Here is a 27310-nt window from a genome sequence, read left to right as displayed (position 1 = left end):
AGGCACCAGTCCTCCATCAGCATACAAAAGACACTCCTCACTCTGGAGACCATATGGGTTTTGGGAGCTGAGTGCTGGGAACCAGGGACAAAGACCAAATATACATTTCTTGTCGTATCACAGGCACTTTGTACGTGTTGGAAATTTTGTACAATAAAAAGTTTTCCAGTATCTTGTTATGAATATTTTCAAACATTCAACTTGAAAAGAATTGTACAGTCAACACTCATATATCTACTACCTAGAATCTACAATGAACATTCTTTCAATATTTGCTTTATTACATATCTGTGCATCTAATAAAAAAAGGTTTTAAAAATTCTTATTTACAATTTTAAATGAAAGACAAAAAATGTGTTTCATATTGTTTTGATGTTAATTACTCTGGACTTTAGTTTAATTCTTAGAAAGTTTATATATAAGCTATTTGTGGTAACAACAAATCCCATCTGCCCATGCTGCATAATTTACTTCTTTCCTGTTTTAAATTACAAAAGTAACATATACTTGAAAAAATTCAAATAATCTAAAACACAGAGGGAAAGTGCCTCTCACGCTCAGGGCACATGGCCACACAGGTAGTGCATCGCAGCTGTGCGACCTCCCTTCCACCCCCAACCCACGAGTTGTGAAACACAGCAGCCCTTGTCGTGCTCCCATTCCCAGGAGGAATCACTGTTGGAAAGTTAAGTTTAGGAGATTATAAAAACTAAAACATACCACACTTCCAACTGCCATCATCACCAAAAAACTGCATCACTGTTCTCAGAAAATCCTTGGCGTTAAAACAAATAACAGGACATTTACATTTCAGTGTTTGAAGCAGCACCTTCCTAGAAGATGAAAAGACATTCACTGATTGACACAGTAATTTGGAGCTTTTCACCTTGGGAAAGTATTATTACTACTCCACTAACAGCTGTCACTTATGCAGTTCTATGGGCAGACATTCTTCTGCAAGCTTTCCACAGATTAACTCAAATCCTAAGAGGTGTGGAAGGAAAATCGAAACAGGGACGGTATTGCTCAGTCCCCAGAACGGAGCCAGGAGGCCTCTGAGGAAGTGGGACTCATGTGTCTCAGCCTGGATGGAATCTGACCTTTCAACCTGGTGAGGGTATCCAGAACCTCTGCCAGAAACCCGGGACACCCTATCTACTTGTCAGACCCCTACCCTGAAACAATTCGTGATTCCTTAAGGACAAATGTTTTCTGACTTGTATCAGAGTCAATCCCCAATTCTTGCCAGGCAACTTTTGACAATCTTGTGGCTTTTTGTTTTTATAAGTCCCTGGTCCATGCACTCTCTCTCTCTCTCTCTCTACCCATAACCTCTCTTCCCCAGAACACTCTTTCGGGGGTTCCTGAATCTTTGTCTCCTGAACTGCAATTCTTAAGACCCCAAATAAACTTCTTATATGCAGTCTCCTGCGTTATTTTTTGTAGGTGTTACTTATTATCTGCAATTTACAGATGATGAAGCCAAGACACAAAGAGGCTAGTAATGAACTCAAGTTCACACAACTGTTCAGAGCCAATCCCTGGGTGCAGCACAATGACCTACAGACTCAGCCTCCAGCTCCTGAGCAGAGCTGATGCACCCTGGACTCCTCCCAGCTGGCCCCAGCCTGCGCTCCCAACACACCCCCAGTCTACCCTCTGCCCACACTGGATTCTCCTTCTTCCATCACCAGACTGTGCACGTCCTCTCACACTCCAGGGCCACAGGCACATGCTGTATTCCTGCCTAAAATTTCCCTCCCACAATTTCTACAAACTGCTCAGGTGCCTGATTCCCTGGGCAGGGAGTTGCCCGGTTCCTTTAGTACTCCTGGCCACACACCTGCTACAGCGGGGACCACATCTGCGATACCGTAATTTACCTTGGCCCATTAAATCACGAGCTCCTTGAATATGGGATTCATAATAGTTGACGTTTATCAAACACTTACCATGTGCGAATACCACACTAAACACTTCACGAGGATTGTTGTGTTGAAACCTCATCATAATCCCATTAGGCAGGCACTAGATCCATTTTACAGATGAGGAAACTGAGGCTCGGAGGGGTGAAACAATTTTCCCAGCCTTACACAACTGAGAAATGGCAAAGCTGAGGTCTGAGACCCGATCTTGCTGCTGCCAGGGCCCAAGGTATTAATCCCCCTTTATGGTAACTGCTTATTAACACATCAGTGAGGGTCTTCAGAAGGCTGAGGAAGAAGGAAACCTGGGGTCCGATTAGCTCTGCTTGCTCCGCAGGCAGACGTTTTCAGGCTTTTTCCATTTTTCTGTGTGCTTTCACTTTGGTTTTCCTTGAAGAGGGCCACTGCTGACAGCACAGCTTCAGGTCTTGCCTCTGCTGGACCTGGAGAGGTGTGTAGGAGTGGGGGCAGCTTATGAGGGAGTTAAGCTGGGACTGCTGGAGCGTCCTCCCACTTTGATGCTCTTGTAGCTGGAAACCCGGAAGTTCTCAATAAGGCCATCTAACAACTATGATCTCTCCCACTAAGAGACAAACCCTAGCTGATTTCTAGCTTAAGAAAGGACAAGCGACACAAAGAATATCTTGTAAGACAAAGTGGCTAAAACACAGTGTATTTTCTAAGTCAGTTACAGAAGTCAATTATGCCACATCTGCTAAACAAAAGGCACAGGGAGGATCGGAGCTGAAGTGACCATCAGATGTCCAAGTGGAGAATGTCGAGTAGAATATATAAATCCAGAATTCAGAAAGCGCTGTCCGAATATTAGGGCCCTATTCTCACAGAGGTCTTCCGTAGAAAAAGCCTGCCCAATTGTTCTTTCAAAAGAAAATTATGGGAAAAAAAGGTTACGGGTTCTTGGGAGCAGAGTGCTCTATTGTCAAACATCATCCCATGTACACACTGTGGTGTACATGCCTGACATCACACTTTGATTGCCAAGGCATCCATTTCAAAGACATCCATCCTGAATAGACATGTTGCCAGCTATGTAACACAGCTGCTGGCAAAACAACCAGAGAAGGAACCAGATGAAGCTCCCTCTTCCAGAAAGCCCTGGGTAACCCAGATAACTGACTGTGTGATGACATGGCTTCTCAACCTTCCTGTGCCCTAATTCCTGCTCTTATGCTTTAAATTAGCCAGTAAAGAGTGAATCCGTGAAAACCTAGACACCCCACCTTCAAACCCTAATAAAGGCAGAGGCCCAGGTCCATGCACTCTCTCTCTCTCTCTCTCTCTCTACCCATAACCTCTCTGTGTACTCTCCAGAACTTGTGAATGATAAATCTTGTTCCTCAAATTCCCTAATGGTTTTTGCTGAAGCGTGTCCTGTGATCATAAGAACCACAAGGGCTGGTCCAGCTACAGCGTTGGCCCCTATGGAGGAAATGTTTGTGGGGGCTTGGTGTGAGGAATACAGGCGGAACCAGTGCCTCAGGCACTCCCAGCCTAGAGAGCATCACTATCTGTAGGCTGGAACCGACACAACAACTACCTAAAACCCACCCAGAGCCCAGCGAGAATGTATTAGGCAGGAAGGGCCAGGACCAGGCCCCCACCTTCTCACCCTCTTCAGGGCAGTGGCTTCAAGGAGCTCCTTCCAGGCACCTAACTGACTTGAGTGCAGAGGGCTGGGCAAACAGGAAGTGGATGTCCCCACCCAAAGCAGAAGTGAGTCAGGCTGACAACGTGAGCAAAGAAACAGTGATGAGGGGCACAGGCTCCAACCCACGACGAGACTTCTCAGGATTGAGAAGGGGCAGCAGAAGCATCCCTGCCTGTTCTGAAACTCTAAGATTCTAGGAAGGCAAATACAAGTGAGACATTTCTTCTCTATTTTCACAGAATGAAGCTTTGAAATTAGTAATATCTTGGTGGTATTGAGGACTATTTGCCCTTTGAAGGCAGTGTTAACTTCATTTTCTAAGGCCGTGAGTGAGAGAACAAGTGTAATGAGGAAATCAGCCAGGGCTCCAGCAGCAACAGTGGGTTTTCACGCCTTAAGATGATGCTTTTCTCACCAACCTCTCATTGCGATGTTGACTCAAATCCCGGAGCAGGCTCCCATGGATGGACCCTCTATTCCAGAAGCTCTTTGAGGAAGAGAGGGTGTTTGTAGTGGTTTCTGTCATTTAGATCCATTTTATTTTCGTGTGCTCATACAAAACTTCTGAAAGTTTAAATAACTAAACCTGGAGCTTGGGAAACTCTAAATTAGGATAAAGCAGGTGAATAAGTAGGATTTAAGGTAATTAGTGAAGATTTCTTACCTGGCAAATTGATGATGTGCCTCTTGTTCTTGGTCCCAAATGGAAGAGGGCTCAGTTTTTATGTAGATACACTGATCACTGGGCATGAAGCCTTCCTCCAGAACACTGTCAGAGGCTGGGGCAGCCAGAGGACCACTGCCTTTCTCTGCATGGCTCCTTGGTAACATCACAATGCCTTCAACAGAGGAAACCAGAGCCTGTGAATACACAATAAAATAAAGTTCCAAAATCAAACATAAACAATGCATTTATTCAAGAAAGATCTGTCAAGTTTTTTAATTAAGCAGAAAGAAAAGGCCTAAAATTAAAATTTGTAAATGAACACCTCTTTTAATGACAATCAAGGTCAAAAGCCAAACCCATGATCTCACTCTCCAAATCTGGTCTCCTCCCTATTCAACATCATAATGGAAGTCTTAGCCAATGAAATACAGCAGGAAAAAGAAATAAAAGGCATATAAATTAGAAAGGAAGAACTATACTGTCCCTATATACAGATAACATAAATGTTTGTGTAGAAAACCCAGAGGAATCTACAAAACAAAACACCTCCTGGAACTAATATGTGAGTTTAGCAAAGTTGCAGGATACAAGATCAAAATACAAAAATCAATTATATTTCCATACACTAACAATGAACATGTACAAATAAACTTTTTAAAAAAGAAATTACCATTTATAATAACTATTCCACCAAATTAAATACTTAGATAGAAATCAATACAACATGTATGGGATCTGTATACTGAAAACTATAAAATACTCATGAAAGAAATCAGAGAAGACCTCCATAACAGAGACACATACATGTTTAAGGACTACAAAACTCAAAATAATAATGTCAATTCTCCCAAGCTGAGCTGTAGAACCAAGAAGATTAATAAACTCCAAGTACAAGAAACATGAAAAACATTACACCAAGTTAGATCATAATCAAATTGCTTGAAAGCAGTGATAAAGAGAAAACCTTAAAAGAAGCCGGGGGGGGGGGGGATGGGACACATTGCCTAGAAAGAAACAAAGATAAGGGTGATAGTAGATTTCTTATGAGAAACAAAGCAAGTTAGAAGACAGCAGCATAACATCTTTAAACTACTGAAAGAAAAAAACTATCAACTTATAATTCTTTACCCCATAAAAATGCCTTTCAAAAGTGAAAGGTAGGACTTCCCTGGTGGAGCAGTGGTTGAGAGTCCGCCTGCCGATGCAGGGGACACGGGTTCGTGCCCCAGTCCGGGAAGATCCCACATGCCACGGAACGGCTGGGCCCGTGAGCCATGGCCGCTGAGCCTGCGCATCCGGAGCCTATGCTCCACAACGGGAGAGGCCACAACAGTGAGAGGCCCGTGTACCGCAAAAAAAAAAAAAAAAGTGAAAGGTAAAGCAAGATTTATACACTACACTGAAAATTACAAAACATTGCTAAAAGAAATTGAAGTTTTAAATAAATGAAAGGGCACCCCCTGTTCATGGATCAGAAAATTCAATACTGCTAAGATGGCAAAACTGAGCCAGGGGCTTCCCTGGTGGCGCAGTGGTTGAGAGTCCGCCTGCCGATGCAGGGGACACGGGTTCGTGCCCCGGTCTGGGAGGATCCCACATGCCGCGGAACGGCTGGGCCCGTGAGCCACAGCCACTGAGCCTGCGCGTCCGGAGCCTGTGCTCCGCAACGGGAGAGGCCCCAGCAGTGAGAGGCCCGCGTACCGCAAAAAAAAAAAAAAAAAAAAAAAAAACTGAGCCAGGCTGGGACTTGGGATCCTCTACCAGAGTGCTTGCACCTGGACAAACGTCTCCGTGAGCAATAGGATACAAAGAAACTACAAGTGACTAAAAATAACGGCATGCATGGGCAAGCTGGGACAATAATAAGCAATAGGATACAAAAAGGCCACAAACAAACTGCCATTTCTGAGGTGCTGGGAACAAAAGCAGGGTACGGTGCATCATCTCTGCACATGGCACCAAGGGGGTGGGCAGACCCCAACGCACAGACCCACCCCCATTTTTATCCCATTTAAGGACCCAAGCAGGTCCTCTCAGGGGGCAGGCAAGGGAACCTGTCTCTTGTTCTTGCTCCCTTGTGCTGTAGCACGAGCCCCAATGAAGCCTTGCCTGAAATTCTCATCTGGTCTCTTGTCGATTTCTATTGATTAAAGAGTCCAAGGGCCCAGGTTGGTAACACTTTTTGGCAACTCTGCTGGGACCTGTGGGGCCTTCTTTTTTTCCTTGCCCCTCTGAGAGAGGATCTGGGCCCATCTGGTATAGCTGATTGCAGCTTCCTTGCAGCTGACACGTGGCCACCTGAATCTTTGCTTCAGTGCTGCAGGGATTGGTAAGTCTGCCTTCGGTTGCCCCAGGGGTGTCACTATCCTCATTCAGGCAGCTTTCCCCTTCCATTTTCCCTTTGTCCATTTTCCCTCTCCTGATCTCTTTCTCTCTCTCTACAACTCCTTGCTCTGTCCTCTCCTACTTCTCTGTCGCATCCTTCTGAGAAGTGAGTGTTGGGCACCTACAGCCTAACTCCTTAGCTGGTGAGGCCATGCTCCCTCTGGCTGGCGCCGGCTCACCCTGACAGGTGACAGAGGTGGGAGAGGCTTGCCTCACACCGTGCAGATCTTGGTCCGGTGGGCTTTCCTTGAGGGGAGATTTCTGCGAGTGACAGAGGTTCAATCCTCATACTGTGCAGTGGCTGGAAGCCCAGTCGTCACAAACTTCTCAACTTCTTTTTCCTGGGTTAAAGTCCCAGGTGTGGGTTAGAGTCCCACCAGCACTGGTTTCTGGGTCTGATCACCCTGGTGGGTGGTGGACGGAGTGCCTCCCTCCACTGGCCCTTGTGGAAGAGCACGGCAGACTGGAACTGCCTGAAAAGACACACGCAGAGGGGCAGGCTGAAACAGCAGGCTTTCTCTCTTTCTCCTATTTCTTTTTCCTTACTTCATACATCTAAACCCCCAGCCCCCGAGGCCCCTGTTGAGGTGCACTTTACACAACCCCCCAATATTTCTCTGTCCTTTGTGCTCAACTGTGGGGAAGGGAGTTCTGAGATCTCCTTTGTCATCTCACCCTTTGGTTTTGTTATGCCGGGTCTTGAGGACTCCATCCAGCTGCAGGATCTCAGTTTGTTAGCCGCCAGATTTATATGTAAACATGGGAAATGCCCCCAAAGATTAAAACTCTTAAAAATTCGGGACAGTTTAAATTAGATGGTTTAAAAGCCATCTTCTTTTGCAACACAGCCTAGCCCCAATATGCCTTGGGTGACCGGAAGAACTGGCCACAGAATGGATCCCTTAACTTTAGCACCATTTTACAACTGGACCAAAATATTGTAAGCAGTCCTCAAAATGGGGGGAGGTCCCTTACGTGCAGGCCTTTATGAAACTTTATCAAGACCCCAGTTTGAGGGATTCCTGTTGTGTGTGTGGCCTCTATTTCTGTTTTGTCCCCAGAAGATTTAGAGCCACACTTTCTCACAGATCCCCTTTCAACCGCCAACTAGTCATTGGCACATTGGGCCTCTTTCTCATTGGGCTTCTTCCCCTTCAACATCACCTTCAGTCCCTCGACCCCCACCTTACCCCATTTAGCCAGGAGCCCTGAAACCAGAGCCCCCAGTGCTGTCCCCAATGGGGCCCTGATCAGGTTCAAAATTAGCCCCCACTTTCATACCACAGGGCCTTTACCCCCTCTGGGAAGCAGCTGATGGGAATAGGGAATTACTAGAGTGCATGTCTCCTTCTTGATGAGAGACTTAGGAATCCGTAAGGAGGGGGTTGGCAGGTTCTCATAGAACCCTGACAAGTTTAGGGACAAATTTACCATGCTGGGGTTAATGTTTTCCCTGACATGGCAAGAATTACAGTTATTCTGAACCACTGTTGCCCCCTGGACAAGAAGGAATGTATACTAAGAAAGGCCAGGGAACACACAGACAGCCGAGTGGCCACCAACCCACAGCACCAGATTAATTGAACTGGTGACGCAATCCCACAACAGGACCCCAACTGGGATTGTGAGGATCATGTAGGCCAAGCCAGGATGAGACGTTATATTACTTGTTTATCAGAAGGAATGAAAAGGCATATGGTGAAGCCTGTAAATTATGATAAGGTCCAAGAGATTACACAGGAAAAAGATAAAAACCCAGCAGTCTTCCTGAGTCGGGTGACAGAGGCATTCAGGAAGTACACCAATACAGACCCTGAGTCTGCACAAGGGAGGTCACTATTGGCCATGCATTTTATCACCCAGTCCTCTCCTCATATCAGGAGGAAATTACAAAAGCTTGAAGCTGGGCCCCAAACCCCATTGTCAACCTTGGTAGAGGAGGCCTTCAAGGTCTATAACAACGAGGACATGGCAAAGGAGGCCAACACGGATAGGAGATTAACAAAGAAAACACAGCTCTTAGCTGCTCTGATCCACCCGCCATCTTGAGGGGACACTAGACAGCTGAGAAGACCAGACCAGCAGCCCAGGAACCACCTGGGCCAGAATCAGTGTGCCTTTTTCTGGAAGGAGGGGCACCGGGAAAGGGAATGTCCTGAGCACCCTCCTGTGGGATGGCCAAACAACAACCCCAGCTGGCCCCAGCTCCTGGCGATAATATCCTTTAAAGCCTGAGGCCCTGAGGGAGATCCAACAGCTGCTCACCAAATTCCTAAAACACAGAGTCATTAGGCCCTGCCAATCCCCTTGTAACACTCCGATCCTCCCTGTTCAGAAGCCTGATGGGGAGTATCGGTTTGTGCAAGACTTACGAGCACTGAGCTAGGCAGTCATCCCTATTCACCCAGTGGTGCCAAACCCACACACCCTCCTTGCCCAAGTGCCAGGAAGCACTCAGTATTTCTGTGTTGGACCTCAAAGATGCATTTTTCTGTATTTCTCTACATCCAGGATCTCAATACCATTTTTTAAAAAATTTCTTCTGGAAAGGGAGGAAAGTATATATATATATATATATATATATATATATATATAATATTTATTTATTTGGCTGCATCAGGTCTTAGTTGTGGCGTTCAGGATCTTCACTGCAGTGCACAGGCTCTAGAGCCTGTGGGCTTAGCTGTCCCGCAGCATGTGGAATCTTAGTTCCCCGACCAGGGATAGAACCCATGTCTCCTGCATTGGAAGGTGGATTCTTAACCACTGCACCACAGGGAAGTCCCTCAATACCTGTTCTGCCTTTGAACGGAGGGACCCTGACCCTCTGGAGGCTACTCAATACACTTGGACAGTGCTTCCGCAGGGTTTTCAGGATAGTCCCCATTTGTTTGGAAACTCGTTAGCAAAAGAATTGAGGGAACTAAGCCTGAAAAATGGAACTCTATTACAATATATTGATGATCTGCTAATAAGTAGTGAGACAAAGCAAGTTTCAGCTCAGAATACTGCTAAGGTCCTAATTTTCTGAGAAAGGCTCAGATTTCACAACAGTGTTCAGTATTTAGGATTTATTTTGACCCCCAGGAGCGCAAGTCCTGACCATGGATTGAAAGACAGCAATTAGCGCACTACCATCTCCAACCACGAAGAGACAACTCCAAGGCTTTCTCAGGATGGCTGGGTTCTATTGTATCTGGACTCCAAATTATGGCCTTACAGCAAAACCCCTATATGAGGCTCAGAAGGGGGAAGAAAGGGAATAGGGGCCACCAGTAGGCCTTTGAGACTCTAAAGACTGAGTTGAGTAGGACACCAGCATGGGGGCTTCCAACGTCAGACAAACCCCTCACCCTATACTCCATGAGAGGTCAGGGATAGCGCTCGGAGTTCTGACCTGAAAGCTGGGGCCAGATCAAAGACCGGTGGCTTACTTTTCAAAACAACTGGACTCGGTGCCCCTGGGATGGCCAAACTCCCTGTGAGCAGTAGCAGCCATGGCTCTATTGGTTAATGAGGCTTCCAAGCTCACCCTAGGACAACACTTAGATGTGTTACCCCTCATCAGGTACAATCTGTGCTAGAAGTCAAATGACATCATTAGTTGACTGGAGGAAGGTTAACAAGATATCAGGCCCTCCTAATGGAACCCCCGACATTCCCTTAAAGGTGTGTCAAACCCTGAACCCAGCAACTCTGCTTCCAGCGGCCGAGAATGGAGACTTAGTGCATCAGTGTATAGAGACCAGAGAGCAAACTTACTCCAGCAGGCCTGATCTTCTAGATGAGCCTCTTGACAGCCCTGAGGTTGAGTGGTTTACTGATGGGAGCAGTTTTCTAGAAATGGAAACCCGGAAGGTGGGGTATGCCATAGTTAGTCTAGTTGCAGCACGCGGGATCTTCGTTGAGGCATACAGGATCTTTTGTTGTGGCGCACAGGCTTCTCTCTAGTTGTGGCGTGTGGGTTTTTTTTTTTTTCTTCTCTAGTTGTGGCGCACAGGCTCCAGGGCACGTGGGCTCTGTAGTTGTGGTGCACGGGCTCCAGAGTGCATGGGCTCTGTAGTTTGCAGCACGTGGGCTCTAGTTGAGGCACACAAGCTCAGTAGTTGTGGTGCGCGGGCTCAGTTGCCCCGCAGCAAGTGGAATCTTAGTTCCCTGACCAGGGATCGAACCCACGTCCCCTGCATTGTACGGCAGATTCTTTACCACTGGACCACCAAGGAAGTCCCGGGTCACAGGTTTAAATGTAAGAGCTCAGACTATAAATTGTTAGAAGAAAATACAGTAAATCTTCATGACCTGGTATAGGCAAAGCATTCTTTTTTTAAAAGCAATATTTATTTATTTATTTGGCTGTGCCAGGGCTTAGTTGCAGCATGCAGGATCTTCCTTGAGGCGTGTGGGATCTTCGTTGCGGCATGCAGGATCTTTAGTTGCAGGATGCGAACTCTTAGTTGCAGTATGTGGGATCTAGTTCCCTGACCAGGGATCAAACCCGGGCCCCCTGCATTGGGAGTGTGGAGTCTTAGCCACTGGACCACCAGGGAAGTCCCAAAGCATTCTTAAATTTAACAACAAAAGCAGAAGCAATAAAAAAGTACTTGGTAAACTGGAGTTCATCAAATTAAAAAATTCTGTGCTTCAAAAGACACCATCAGGAAATGGATAAAAACAAGCCACAGATTTGGAGAACTGCAAATCATATATCTGACGAGACTGGTATTAAAATATATAAAGAACCCTTACAGATCCAAAATAAAACACAAATAACCCAATTTAAAAATGAGCAAAAGACTTGAATTTCAAGACGTTTCACCAAAGAAGATACACAAATGGCCAGTAAGCATATGAGGAGATGCTTAATGTCACCAGTTATTAGGGAAATACAATTTAAAACCACAGTGAAATACCACTTCACACACAGCAGAACGGTTAAAATAAAAAAGACAAGTATTGACAAGGAGGTGGAGAATTTGGAAACTCACACTTTGCTGGTGGAATAGAAAATGGAAACCATTCAGCAGTTTCTTAACAACCTCATGAGAACTATGCAGTGTCAGTCACTCACCCCTGGGGGAAAGGGGAAGGCTTAAAATCTTACTTCTTGCTCTCCTATCAAAATCAGACACTAAGAAAATGGGTTTCTTTCATGGTGCCAACAAAACAGAACAAACAAACAAAAACCAACACCGTTTACTAACCTGGTCTGCTCTCAGCTGAGTTGAGCCATCCTTATATATCAGAGTCACCACCAGAGCTACTGCCTGTTTGAGCATTTCAATCAGCTGGCTTTTCTCCGAAGCATCCAAATACCTAATATCACAAAAATTGTTTGTGAATGCTTTTGAGTTCCTAGAATTTAGGTAGGTTTCAACCTCATCAGCATCTTCTTCCAATGCCATAAGTTTACTTGTTTTCTCTGATGAATTATTACATGTGATATGTTTTCTTTTCAGACTCATGCTTTCTTCATTGTTTTCATTATTTATGCTTTCCTTTGGTACGTGTTTTCTCTTATGTTCCATTCTCTGTAGAACTGAAGCCTCTTGGTCACACTGTGGAATTAAACACCGGGAAGAAGCCAATGAGCCGATATTCTTCTGGTTTTGGTCAGTAGACACTTGATCTGTGAGTCTGATACTGGAGGACTGAGACGAGAACTTGATGGAAACTCTTGATGTCTGGCTCGTAAGAGAATTAAGATTCTATAGAAAAATGGAAAATATTTCACTAGAATATGGATTCATAAGACAGGTCTAAACCAAAGTAAAATCTGATAAAACTCATCTAAGGTAAAGTGGGAACACAGCTTCACATTAACTATGACCCAACTTTCTAATGAACTATGGAGTGTCTTCCAGAGCAGTGGTTTTTCTCAACCAGGTAGGAGTGCATATCTGCATCCTGGGCTGGAATAGGCAGGCGTTAGTTTAGAAAGTCTCCCACAGCCCTGCGCTGGCACCATGCGTGTAACAGGAGATGCTGTGGAGGGGAGTGTGCTGCACATGTGCGTAAGAGTGAGGATGAATCACTGACAACTTCCAACCAAAGGCCATTTATAGAGAAAATTAAATCACCACAACTAGTCGATAATATGTTAATCTACCTACTAAAATTTCTTTAAAAATACAGCTCGGCAGCAATCCTCTTCCTGTTTCGATCTAGCAATGTGCAATATTCATTCATCAATTCACAGACTGAGGGGGAAAAAGCATCTCTCCGTTTCATTGTAGGATTCATTTACAATAAAATTTTATTTTTTATGTTTATTTTTCAGATTTTATGATATATTTATGCTATTCTGAACAAACGTATACCAATAATACTTTAAAAATAATTTTGAAAGAAAATGTTTTAACACAGTCACGTGATCACAGAAAATTTAAACTTATAGTCATTTTTATTGCAGAGAAATATTATATGCTTTTTAAGAAAAGACTTCCAAACATAAAATTATATCAAAATAAAAATTCTGTGGAGAAGTACACAAGAAAAGGAGTCAAGGGCTTCCCTGGTGGCGCAGTGGTTGAGAGTCCGCCTGCCAATGCAGGGGACGCGGGTTCGTGCCCCGGTCCGGGAAGATCCCACATGCCGTGGAGCGGCTGCGCCTGTGAGCCATGGCCGCTGAGCCTGCGCGTCCGGAGCCTGTGCTCCGCGACGGGAGAGGCCACAGCGGTGAGAGGCCCGCGTACCGCAAAAAAAAAAAAAAAAAGAAAGAAAAGGAGTCAAGAAGGAAAAGGAAAATATAAAAATTCAGATTGTTGAAGAATATCCTGCTCATGTATTTTTAAAGGAATGATTGTAGATATCAAGTTATCAGAGCATCGTATTTAGATATTAGTGGACATATTTTAAACTGTGATATAAGTTTTTTAAATGTCAACATTATTAACCCACCAGAAATCATGTCCTATGAAACTTTTTAAACTTGTGATAAATATTTTAAACGTCAACTTAAAAATATGTCAGGAGATACATGGCTTTTCAAAAGGCTTTTGTGAGAAAGGGAGCAAGACGATTTGAAGACCTCTGCCTTAGGGATCGAAGGAGCACAGTTTGAACACCTTTGGGAGAGAGAATTTCCATTCACTTTCAAAGGGCTGCACAGTCCCTTTTCTGTCAAAGATGCCGCTCCTTCCACTTCAGGGGCAAATAACCATCCCATCAATCCAGGGATTTACTAAGGGAGCTTACATTAGACTAAGTTAGATTTGGGTTTGGACACAGGTAGTTTGCTCCAGAGCCCACTCTCTTAACTATTACGCCACCTCCACCACTGCTTCCTAATAACATGACCTCTTCTCATCTCTCTCCCAAGCCCAAACCACGTAACTCACCCATTGCAAATTTTATACCCCTTGCTTTCTGAACTTCTCTTTATTTCCACTACCCCAAAGTTCCAAGCTCTCTTCCCCTAACCTAAAAACTTTTCCCAAAGTCCTTCCCCCACTCTCTAAAGGTGAGGCTCTTTAGACTGACCATTTCTTGGTCATCGTTTACACCTCAAGTCAGAGTGTTCTTACTTCAGACAAACGTCCCAGATTCCTCTCCCCACCTCCCAGAAAGAGCGGAACGAAACAGCACAAAAACTGGGTTAGCCATCTCCCCTATCGTTCCCAAAGCACTTGGCCCTGTCTCCTATAGTGACACTAATTCACCGCGTCATAGAGAAATATTGTGCTTCTCTGTCTTCCTAGTCCCCTCATACAAATTAAACTATCAGCTCCTGGAGAAGAACTCCTTTCGTTTTTTTAACCGTTGCATCCACAGTGCCTAAGCATATAGTAGACACTTGATAAGTATTTATTGAATGAATGAAAGTTATCTGTTTAGAATTAGTCATACTTGCAAGGTTTCACCTTTTTTTCCAGTGACTGATTCTTCCCATCTTCAGGTAGTACTGAATACCTAACACTGGATTTGTCCACCACTTCTGCAGCTTTAAAAGACACAGAAAGGAAGCATGAGGGAATAAAGAAATTAAAATCATATAATTAGCTAAACATTGAAAATAGCCTCTATAATCATTTACTCATTATTTACTTAATTAAAACAATGTAGTAAAATTTACAACCAAAATGCATACTACCATTGTAATAAAATTTATGCAAAGTATCTTCAAATTAACTGGAGACAGATCTATGTAATCATGCAGTGTTTATTAAAAAGTAGTACCTGGTATTTGCATTTGAATACTTGATTCTGAAAACCCAAGTTCACCATTTTACAGAAAGCTTGTAAGTATTAAAGGTGAAGAAATTCTTAGGCTGAAAAATATTGTAATGGAACAATTACAACTTCAGTAAAATATCATTAATACAAACTTCTCATTTAGATTTTGTTTTAATTTCAATAAGTTTGGGCTGGACAGGAAGTGATGGAACCTGGGTTCAACCCCAGGCAACATGACTAAAGTTTCGGCTCGTAACCTCTGGGATGTACGTTCTCTCTATAGCAACGATAACAACGATGAAATGCAAATGGGGGAAATCTTTCACTTACGATAGAGGAAAGTTATACTCAGGATTAATTTAACAAGAAAAGCACAAGGCACTCAATGATGGAAACTTAAAATCTTATAAAATGGCATAAAGCATGATCTATACAAATGCAAATACATAGCACTGAGATATGAACAAAATATTTAATTCTCCTAAATATAAATTTAATGCAGGGACTTGCCTGGTGGTCCAGTGGCTAAGACTCCACGCTCCCAATGCAGGGGGCTGGGTGCGATCCCTGGTCAGGGAACTAAATCCCACATGCCGCAACTAAGAGTTCGCGTGTCTCAACTAAAGACCCCGCATACCACAACTAAAAGATCCTGCACGCAGCAATGAAGATCCCGTGTGCCACAACTAAGACCCGGCACAGCCAAATAAATATATATATATATATATATATATCTTTTTTAATTAATGTAATTCTCATCAGAGACCCTACAGGGTTCTTTTAATTGAAAGAAATAATAATTTCAAAGTACATATGAAATATTAAATGTCTGAAAATAGAGAAGAAAGGTAAGGGGGTTTTTTGGCTGCACCGTGCAGCATGCGGGATCTTAGTTCCCTGACCAGGGATCGAACCTGTGACCCCTGCATTGGGAATGTGGAGTCTTAGCCACTGGACCACCAGGCAGGACCCAGAAAGGTAAGTTTTTTTAAAAAAATAAAAGAAGACTTGCTTTGCCATATTATCAGAACATACTATAAAGGCACTGTAATCAAATCCACAAGGTATTTGAATAGGAATAGACAAAAAGATCTCTAAACCGAGTAGACAATCCAGAAACTGACCCCAGGACTTATGAGAATTTAATATACAACGAAGATGGTATTTTAATGCAGTAGAGAAGGATAGATTAATGAATAGGGATAGTACAACTAGCACCACTTCTGAAAGAAAATAATACATTGGGAAAACTGGGACAAAAAAGACAAAGGGTTAATATTTTTATTATACAAGTTACACTGACCAAAAAAGAAACAATTCAATGGAAAAGTGAGCAAAAGACAGGGAGAGGCAACACACAAAATAGCAAATCCAAAAAGCAAACAAACATTATGTAATACTCAAACTCACTAGTAGTCAGGGAAACACAAATTAAATATAGTTGGAGATAGAGGAGAAGAGGTAGTCTCACTCATTGCTGGTAAAAATGTGAATGGTTAGGATCTTTTTGGAAAGCACAGTGTCAACACTTATTAAAATTAAAAATACGCACATCACTCTCAGGAGTCGGGAAGAAAAGAACGAACCCAAAGGGAGGAAAGATGGGCCTCTGAGATGCTACCAATGTTCTGTTTCTTGATCTGGGTGAAGGTTATACGGGTGTTCAGTTTGTGAAATTTTGAACTATAATCTTAGGATAGTTGTGCTCTGTGTGTGTGTGTTGTAACCTCAATAAAAACAAAGAGATATAAATCATCTAACCAAACCACCTCACTCCTGGCTATCTGCTTCACAGAAATATGTGCAACAGTAAATAGGTTTAAAGCAAAACATTTATGACAGTATTGCTTTACGGCAAAGGACTGAAAACAAAGGAGATACCAATCATGAGGGCAGTCGATGAATAAATTATGTAACATCCACACCATGAAGCACAGAGCCATTGAAAAGAATGAGCTGTATTAGTTGACTTGAAGATGCAGAGATCTGTGAAAATATGATCCCATTTTTTAAAACAATGACCAAATCTCCCCATTTATGTACATGAGTATGTTATACCCATACGCTGGCACAGGTCTGGTCCCTGGGAGGCTGACCCTGAGATGAAGGCTTGCATTCAGAAAGGTTTTGGGGTAGCGCTCTCAGGATCAACGTCTGTAGGGGAGTGAAGGAGGGAGGACTGGTCCAAGATGCGGCCGCTACAAAGGCCTGCTCTGGACCTGGCATGGTCCTGTATAGTTGTCCCCCACAGGGTCAAGGGAGCTGAGCCTTTATTCCCCAGCACCCACCAGTCATTACCTGGTTGCTCCTGGGAAAATGGTGTGCCCTTGGGCAAAGAAGCTCTTTGCAGCTGAGGCAACCATCGGGAGGGGCTGTGTGGTGAGCAGCAGCTGGGGTGATGAATGGGGGGCTCGGGGCATCCACAGTGTTCACTACAGTCCTGCCTACGGTTCACTACACTGCGCAGCTCAGATATGTTCTGGGAGCAGCTCCTTCGGGACTCTGCTGGGCCTCTTCCTGAGGGAACTTAAAAGGAAGGTTAATGGGGTGAACTGCCTGTCCTTGTCCTGCAGCTGGTCTCAAAGCTGCAAATGCTATTCACCTCCCTCTCCTACCCATTCTGAGGTTCCCCTCACCCTGGCTTGGCACCTCTGCTGGTCTAGGTAGCTTGCCTGATCGTGACCCAAACCCTCATCCCTGAGGGGTGTAAGTCCCTGGTCACCATACCCTTCTCAGGCCACGGCCACTGCATTTACCAGCAAATTTGGTCAGAGGACCAAGAGGTGGCCAATCACATCACTTGGGTGCCACGTAGATGCTTTCCTGCCCCATTATGTAACGGCAGCCCTGACCTCTGGTGAACAGGAGGTCACCCCTACCAGGATGGAGAGTACCTCACTTGCTTGCCAGTCTATTGGAGTACAGAACTTGAACGACTGTGCAGCAGCTATAGCTTGAAATCGAACAGTACTCTTCCTTTGTCCCTGGTGGGTTTCCCCTGGGGAGTCAAGACTAAACCTGCAGAACCCAGAGGTATCTGGAGAGAGAAACACAAATTTATTGGGAGGGGCATTGGGAGTGATGGTAAGCAGGGCCACTCCCACTGCCACCTTTTGGCTACCAGAGCCCTTAATTATCTATACTGGGGACACTGCATCCTGCAATGGTCACTGATGTACAGTGTATACTGCAGCCTGGAGGTCACCTGAGCTCAGCCTGCTACCCACCACTCTACCACTCTGTTGGGCTGGCATTTCTGGGTGTGTGGCTGTGACGGAACCTGTGGGTCCCACGATCATGTGCCCACTGCAGCTCCTTTGCTGTAAAGTGGGTCCCTATATCCAGGGCAATGCTATGCAGGATTCTGTGTCAGTGGGTCAAAGGCTCTGTGAGCCTTGTATTACGGAGCTCACTGAGGCCCTGCGTATGGGAAAGGCAAACCCGTGCCTGGAATACGTGTGGATTCGAGTCAAGACGAATAACGGCACCTTTGGGGGCACAAGGGGTCCAGTATTGCCAACTAGCCCCCAAGTGACTGTTCTCAAAGTTCAGTACTATTGGGGACCCAGAGTTCAGTGTGTCATTGGAAATTCAACAGAGGCAACGGCGAGATCGGCCCTGGGGAGTGGGAGCGCCATGCTGTTGGGCACATGCATAGCCTCTGCCCCAGCCCCTTGATCACTCCAGTAAAGAGCCCAAGTTGCCCATACAGGGACAATAGATGACAGAGGCTGGTGGACGTCACCTGGCCAGGTCATTCCAGTTTTGTTCCTTCCTTCAACACTGCCGCAGGTAGATGCTCCCTGCGTCTGCTATTATTGTAATCCTCAGTTTTCTTTACTTCTTGTCAGCTAATCCCATTACTAGTTAATAATGCTTTAAACTTTCCCTGTTCCAATGACTATAGGGTTTCTGTTCCCTGACCAGCCCGTCTCATCCACTCCCTTAACAGGCCCTGGTACCTCTTGGCCAGGTTATGTAGTGACTTAATGGCCAAAAGAGGAGGTGGCATTTCCTGAGGGAGGATGTGTTATTTCTCAAGATAGAACCCTCTTGCACTGTCTTTAAGCTGGGGAACTGGCGGGTAGAGAGAGAAGGGGGCTGGCCTTTAACAGAGAGGAGTAGCTACTTCTGCAGGTCCCAGAGGTACCTGGGATTCAAACTTGAATGCACCAATCGAGACGTCCCCATCCTGCATCTCAGGGTCAGGTCCCTCTTCCTGGTCAAGGCCCTGACCTTGAGGTAGAACACCCGCCAGGGCTGAGCATCCAACGTCCTCTGGAGCTCTACCAGCCATACTAGGCTGGGGCGGGGGAGGGGGGGGGCGGGGTGGGGGTGGGGGGGGCTGTGATTGCAGGTGGTCTCTTCACAGGCTAGCAGGTGAGCCCTCTGGCTATCACGTTTACCCTTTAATTGCTAATTAACCACGCTTGGGCTTTGTCTTTTTCCTAAGGATCCAGCCACAGCCACCAATGCCATTCTCTTCCATGGTCCTATTCTTTTCAAATACATAGTACTGCCCAGCAGCTTGCACAGCTGCTTGCACTGGTATGCCAGACCAGCCACCCCTAGTAAAAGTTTTAACTGCACCGCTGCCATCCGTATTTCACCTACAACTTGTGATGAAGTCATCAGTGCCAGCCCACCTAAGGGTGACCAAATTCCAAAATGCCATGTCTGCTTTCTCAGACCACTACTGGCACCCACTGCATAGATCAAGTTCCCTGGGGACCAGACTGAGCTTTTCCTGCAAACGTTTACTTGGGGATGCTCTTGGGGAGCAGAAGGACTGAGGGAGTGCAAGCTCAAATGTGATACAGTTGCAACAAAGCCCTCAGCCAATCTCATCCAAGGAGGCGGAGGTCTGGGTGGCACAACATAGCTACACACACACAAGCTATAATTACTATCATGAAAACAAAAACATAAAAGGCATACGCTAAGTTGTTAACACAGGGAAGCAATAAGGGGAGATGTTTCAACAAAGAAAAAGCCTGAACTAAGAAAACAATGTACATATAAACCCTTTCACTGTGTGTGTGAAAAAAATAAATGTAAAAAAAAAAAATAAATTTTTTAAAAAATAAATTTATTTATTTTTGGCTGCTTTGGATCTCCATTGCTGCATGTGGGCTTTCTCTAGTTGCAGCGAGTGGGGGCTACTCTTTGTTGCAGTGCAGCGAGTGAGGGCTACTCTTTGTTGCAGTGCACGGGCTTCTCACTGTGGTGGCTTCTCTTGTTGTGGAGCACAGGCTCCAGGCATGCGGGCTTCAGTAGTTGTGGCACGCAGGCTCAGTAGTTGTGGCTCGCGGGCTCTAGAGCGCAGGATCAGTAGTTGCAGCACACGGGTTTAGTTGCTCTGCGGCATATGGGATCTTGCCAGACCAGGGTTTGAACCCATGTCCCCTGCATTGGCAGGTGGATTCTTAACCACTGCGCCACCAGAGAAGTCCCCCACCCCAAATTTTTTTTAATGTGGGATTATGGACTTTATTTTTCTGTTTAAAAAAAAAAAAAACTTTTTCTGAAGTAGTACAAACAAAAACAGACCCCCCAAAATGTTGAGGAAAATACAACATAAATAATGAAATAGTAAAGTCCTTCCTATATATTTTACATGTCTGTATGAAGCTCTTACAAATCGGTAAGAGCTGAATTCACAGATCAGCCCACCTGTGGCAGCATCAAAGATGAGACCACCTTTGCCTGCATTCAAAAAGCTCAAAACATACCAAGAGTTAAAGCATTATGCAAATAACCCAAAACTACATCACAGGAAATTCTCTAAACTGAGTTGCCGATGAATCAAATGCAGTTTACTTCCAATAAGGCATTCTGGTAATGAAGTATCATTTGAGCAGAAATTTGTAAAATGCTATGATTTCACCACTCGGAGTCATGTACGAAGGAGAGAAAGAAAAGGTAAGCAGAGGATGAAGTCAGGAAATGACGCGTGTTTGGAAGTTAAGAGTCAAATCTGAACGGGAACTAATCCCTTATCGGTCGCATCATTTGCAAACATTTTCTCCCATTCTGTGGGTTGTCTTTTTGTTTTGTTTGTGGCTTCCTTTGCTGTGCAAAAGCTCCTGAGTTTAATTAGGTCCCATTTGTTTATTTTTGTTTTTATTTCCATTACTCTGGGAGAAGGATCAGAAAAGATATTGCCGTAGTTTATGTCAAAGAGTGCCCTGCCTATGTTTTCCTCTAAGTTTTATAGTATCTAGTCTTACATTTAGGTCTTTATTCCACTTTGAGTTTATTTTTGTGTATGGTGTTAAAGAATATTCTAGTTCCATCCTTTTACATGTAGCTGTCCAGTTTTCCCAGCACCATCTACTGAAGAGACTATCTTTCCTCCATTGTATAGTCTTGCCTCCTCTGTCACAGATTAATTGACCACAGGCGCATGGGTTTATTTCTGGGCCTTCTATCCTGTTCCTTTCATCTATATTTCTGTGTTTGTGCCAGTACCATACTGTTTTGATGATTGTAGCTCTGTAGCATAGTCTGAAGTCAGGGAGCCTGATTCCTCCAGCTGAGTTTTTCTTTCTCAAGATTGCTTTGGCTATTCAGGGTCTTTTGTGTCTCCATACAAATGTTAAGATTTTTTTTATCTAGTTCTGTGAAAAATGCCATTGGTAATTTGACAGGGATTGCACTGAGTCTGTAGATTGCCTTGGGTACCAGGGGGGAAGGGTGGTGGGGGGAAAAATAGATTGGGAGTTTGGGATTGACATGTACACACTGCTGTATTTAAAATAGATAACCAAAAAGGACCTGCTGTTAAATTAATTAATTAAAAAAAAATCTGAATGGGGCATAAAGAGAAGGAAATTGATGGGACATTAAGACTTAAAGGGCAGGCAAGGGCCAGGCTGCACTGTAGGAACACATGGGGATGTTTCTACAGATAAATTCTGCAGAGAGCAAGGACAAGAGCTGAGCTAATCCCAGCAACAGTGCAAAGGCAGGAGCAAAGTGGCAATAAATTGACGGCAAACGGCAATTAGGAAACTTCTGCAAATTTTCAAGTGAGAAGGAACGAAGGCTTGAATTAGAGCAGTGGGAATTGGAATCTAACACCTGGCAGGGTTTGCTAAGTGACTGGACATAAGGATTTTATGTTTATTTGATAGAAATAAAAACGTTTATCCACATTATTCTTGACCAGAATGAATACAATAAAAATAAATCTACTTTGTCATTTAGCTTTATGTTATCCGTCCTTGAAATTGCAAAGATTTCCACTACATGGTGGGACTAAAGACACACTTCACATTAATGAATTGGATTTTGACAAGTATTTACCTTGAGGAGCCTTACACCCGTATTAATTTGTAATGCCTGGGCTTCCCTGGTGGCGCAGTGGTTAAGAATCTGCCTGCCAATGCAGGGGACACGGGTTTGAGCCCTGGTCTGGGAAGATCCCACATGCTGTGGAGCAACTAAGCCCGTGCGCCACGACTACTGAGCCTGCGCTCTAGAGCCCACGGGCCACAACTACTGAGCCCACATGCCACAACTACTGAAGCCCATGTGCCTAGAGCCCATGCTCCACAACAAGAGAAGCCCCTGCTCGCCACAACTAGAGAAAGGCTACGTGCGGCAACAAAGACCCAACGCAGCCAAAAACTAAATAAATTAATTAAATAAAATGGCCCTTTAAAGAAAAATATGTAATGTCTATAAAACTATTCTTATCTTACTAGAAAAAACCCATATTCACCCCTAAGCTCTATCAAGTTAAAAACAATTTTGGATAAATGTGTACTAGAAAACGTTATTTGATTTCTATAGGTACTTAGAGAAAATACAGAGATGTAGTCTAATAAACATGTGCTTAATCAAATGCATGTTATACATAGCACCAGGCCAGCTGACAACCTTGAAATCACCCTGAAAAATCTTCCTCCCCTAGTATTTCCCAAAGACTTTCAGTGGCATTACTAAACACTAAAATGACAATGTAGGGCTTCCCTGGTGGCACAGTGGTTGAGAGTCCGCCTGCCGATGCAGGGGACACGGGTTCGTGCCCCGGTCCGGGAAGATCCCACATGCCGCGGAGCAGCTGGGCCCGTGAGCCATCACCGCTGAGCCTGCACGTCCGGGGCCTGTGCTCCGCCACGGGAGAGGCCACAACAGTGAGAGGCCCGCGTACCGCAAAAAAAAAAAACAAACCGGCAATGTAAATTCAAGTCAGACAAACCCAATTCTGAATCTAGTTTAAAGATGTAAGAGTTAAGGTAAAAAGCTAAGCCACAGTCACAAAAGACCCACCCATACAATGGTTTAAACCACAGAAGTTTATTTCTCTCTTGTTCTGAGGTGAGTGGTCTCAGCTGGTGGAGCAGCTGTTTCATGAAGTCACTCTGGACCCGGGGTCCCTCCAGCACGTTGGTCCACAGTCCTCTAGGACACTGTTATCATTTGCAGGTTGGAAAGGCGTCGTTCCAGATTCCAACTGGATGGAAGGAAAAAGGCCAGCTGGGAAGCAAGTCAGGTGTCTTCAGGACTGCCCTGGCAACAGCACACCCTGCTGACAGGAACCTGCCACTTGGCCACACCTGGCTGCAGGGACACTCAGCCACGTCACCGGCTGGCATGCCTCCGAGGAGGATGGATGGACTCCGGTGTGGCGGACAAGTAATCTCTGCCAGAAAGGCCTTTGGAGCAATGTAAAACTCCCTCATATGATTAGGAAGTGGGAAGTGGCTGCCATAAAAGTCAGCCTAACGGTTACCTTTGAGCAGGAAAAGAAGGAAATTTTGAGATATTGGCAATGCATGAGGTAGTTACATGATGTCCTCTTTATATTAATTCATTAAGCTGTATTTTAAGTTTTTGCATCTTTTTTTCACAGCAAAGGGTTTTTAAAGACCAATCTTGCTTCAAGAAGATACACACTGTTCAATTCTTACTGGGTGTGTATACCTCAGTCAGTCTAGCAGATCAGAAAATTATATCCCAAAATGACATATAACATTGTTTGGTTTTAGTTAATACATTTTTGTAAAAGCAAATATTTGTCGTTTATCCATTGATTTCTGAGTTCAATTTCGCTATTTATCTGGTATGAAACGGGCTTTTAGAAATGAAATGCTGATTTACGATTTTATTTGTAAGAGAGAAGGATCTGACATAACAGCTCAGCATGTGACAAGAGTCCGGGAATCAATTCAGGTTCAGCATCATTCATTCACCAACAACCCACGAGCAATCCAACTTTAACTCAGATTTATATGAAATAAGAATAAAACTGGTGGGACCGTGTGGCAGACAGACTCTAAGGTGGTCCCACGTCTCCTGCCTTCTAGTATTCATGCCCTTGTGTAACCCCTTGAGTGTGGGTGGGACTTACTTCTAACCAAAAGTATACAGCAACAGTGACAGAATGTGATTACCTTACATAGGAATGTAACGTCAGTCTTGCCAGGGACACTCTCTTGCCGGCTTTGAAAAAGCTGCAATAACGTAAAGCTGCTTATGGAGAGAATCACGTGGAAACGAACTGAGGGTGGCTTCTAGCCAACCATCACCAAGAACTGAGACCCTCAGTCCAAGAGCCTACAAGGGGCTGAACTCTGCCCACAACCGTGTGAGCTTACAAGCAAATGCTTCCCATTTCGAGCCGCAGATGAGACCCCAGCCCTGACTGGCACCTGCACTGCAGCCCTGCAGAGGACCCAGCTAAGCTGTGCCCAGGCTCCTGACCCACAGCAACTATGAGGTAACAAATGTGTGTTGTTTTAACTAAGTTCACAGTAAGAGTGTGACACAGGAACAAATATAATCTTTGTGAAAATTCCACTCTTTTTCCAAATCCAAGAACACTTGACAGAAAATACCTTATCTTCTCAATAAATTTACGAAAACTAGGATTTTAACAGGGTATTTTAAGAGCATGACAAGACAGCTCATGACAGGGGCTGACTGCCATTAATTTTTCTCAACAGAGACTCACATTACTGCTTCAAGAGGCATTTTATTATTTTATCAGGTTTTTTTGTTTGTTTTTTTTTTGCGGTACGCGGGCCTCTCACTGTTGTGGCCTCTCCCGTTGCGGAGCACAGGCTCCGGACGCACAGGCTCAGCGGCCATGGCTCACGGGCCCAGCCGCTCCGCGGCACGTGGGATCCTCCCGGACCGGGGCACGAACCCGTGTCCCCTGCATCGGCAGGCGGACTCTCAACCACTGCGCCACCAGGGAAGCCCCTATTTTCTCAGTTTTTGAAGGTAAGTATATTTTGAACTCTGTCAAGTGCACACTGCTCTTTTATTTTGGAAAGCAAGTATACAGAATAAAGGAGAAGGCTCTTTGATATTTTTTTAATTAATTAATTTATTTACTTATTTTTGGCTGTGTTGGGTCTTCGTTGCTGCACGCGGGCTTTCTCTAGTTGTGGCGAGCAGGGGCTACTCTTCGTTGCGGTGCGCGGGCTTCTCATTGCAGTGGCTTCTCTTGTTGCAAAGCACAAGCTCTAGGCACGTGTGCTTCAGCAGTTGTGGCACGTGTGCTCAGCAGTTGTGGAACATGGGCTTAGTTGCTCTGCGGCATGTGGGATCTTCCCAGACCAGGGATCGAACCCATGTCCCCTGTATTGGCAGGCGGATTCTTCACCACTGTGCCACTAGGGAAGTCCCAGCTCTTTGTTGTTTGATGTTAACTTTCTTTACTACTTCCCCCAGCACCAACATTCCCCCTAAAACACTATCAATTGCTAGGTATGTAGTCCATACCCCAAAATTCTTACTCTTCATTATTGACTTCCATAACAAGGGCAACAGATGTCTGAATATGAATAGACTGAAACGTTAAGCGTTACTGTATCTTAATCGACAAACTGCATTTATAACAGCTTTTGCACTATGTGTTAATATTTCTCAATTATTTCATCTCAATATAATTAATTGTATCTCACTCACTTATAACCTACTCTGTAGAAGAGAAAAACAAATTATCGGTCCAGACTTACAATTTAAAATAAAAACTGCTTTGCTAGTAAAAAAAAAAAAAACAACAACAACAACAACAAAAAACACACCTGGTATTCCAACCATTTCAGTCACACTTGTGAGCATTATGTCACTGCTTTTACTATTATATCATATGTCATAAACATATGTACACAGATCCACTGATCTGTCACGTAACAGTTTATACATTTCTACGGCGGTATAATACACATACTGTCAAGAACACTTCTCTTGTCTACCACAAATAAGCAAATACAGGTTCAATGACCTGAGAGCTAAGGGTTTAGAAATGGACACTATGAAAGAGCCCATCTCTTTTGAAGTTACTTAAACAGCTGATCCAGATTCTAAGGGAATGTTTGGCAGAAATGCCTGAAACAACGAAGAGAGTGTCACATTTTCAAAGCAGTAAGGGCTAAGAGAATATAAAATTTAGTGAGCAGAAGCTCAGTCATCACTGAATGAGAGTAAAACAAGGGGAAGCTGGACTGTTTGTAGGCAGGAACTTCCCTACACAATAAAAAGTTCTATAGAAAAACTCTGCTACATTTCGTTTTGTGAAAATTAATAAGAAGGCTCACTAAAATGGAGTTGGCAGACCAGAAGGGGGAGCTCTCATGCAGTACCACGCAAAGTCAGCAGGAGGAAGAATCAACAGGAAAGAATCATCAATTGCAGGTCCCCACAGGAAAAGATGTACAGGGCATCTCCTACAAGAAATCCACTTCCCCAGCAACTCAGCCGGAAACCACCAGCACTTTGAACTCTCACTTTTCTCCAATAGACTTTGATTCAAAACAACCCCTGCCAACATCCACCTTTTTCTCTATAAAATAATGTTCCTCTCCTTTGTCAGACTTGCCTTTGGCCTTTGTATAGCATGCTTGTCCCAAATTGCAATTCTCTGCTATTCTCGAGTAAACCCACTTTTGCTGGTAAAATAACTCTTTCATTTTTAAAGTCAATGATTTTCAAAACTTAGTCTTAAGAATAATTAAGACTCAAGGTAACAAAAAATATGAAGGTTCATAAAAATTACTCACTCTTTTCACTCTCTGTCCAATTCTTAGACTCCACTAAATCACCTGAATGCATAGCAGACATAATCTTCTGAGCAACACTGGAGAGTGGTATCTTACAGAGGTCAAAGCCTACAAATGCCTCGTAACCTTCCATTTTCATAAAATCCTAAACGTAAGATAAACATAATACCCATATATTAATTTTGAGACTTCAAAATAAGAAACAAGTCATGTAAAAATTTTTACATAGAGACATTCATAAAAATTACTATATTCACCACTACAGGAAATAGGTATTAATTGTCTCCATAATACAGATAAGATAGTAGGAAGAAAGTGAAACATTTAGAGGCTCAACTGGGTATTATGGTAAATAGACAACAAAGTAAAGAATGTATCTCCAATCTTGAAGCAAGCAATCTACTCAAATATTTCCTACTTCCTGAGGTTTGAAACAAACGGCTATTATAATCTTCAAACATACAGATCTAGTAAC

The 27310-nt window shown here is 44.1% G+C and overlaps 1 protein-coding gene across 1 annotated transcript in view; it reads right to left on the bottom strand.

Moving 5' to 3' along the window:
- POLN (DNA polymerase nu) overlaps nucleotides 1-27310 on the bottom strand; it is a 171136-nt gene that overhangs the window by 130102 nt on the left and 13724 nt on the right. The window contains exons 3-7 of the mRNA XM_082652839.1: nucleotides 26836-26980; nucleotides 14506-14585; nucleotides 11848-12351; nucleotides 4259-4455; nucleotides 721-833 (exon numbers count right to left, since the gene is read on the bottom strand). Of these exons, the coding sequence (XP_082508965.1) occupies nucleotides 721-833; nucleotides 4259-4455; nucleotides 11848-12351; nucleotides 14506-14585; nucleotides 26836-26974 (1033 nt within the window). The 5' untranslated portion in view covers nucleotides 26975-26980. The remainder of the gene's footprint in view (nucleotides 1-720; nucleotides 834-4258; nucleotides 4456-11847; nucleotides 12352-14505; nucleotides 14586-26835; nucleotides 26981-27310) is intronic.

The sequence above is a fragment of the Grampus griseus genome (assembly GCF_964374135.1).
Source record: "Grampus griseus genome assembly, chromosome: 4".
Classification (NCBI taxonomy): Eukaryota; Metazoa; Chordata; class Mammalia; order Artiodactyla; family Delphinidae; genus Grampus; species Grampus griseus.
Note: the sequence above shows the minus strand (reverse complement) of the source record. Positions and strands in the feature narration are given on the sequence as shown.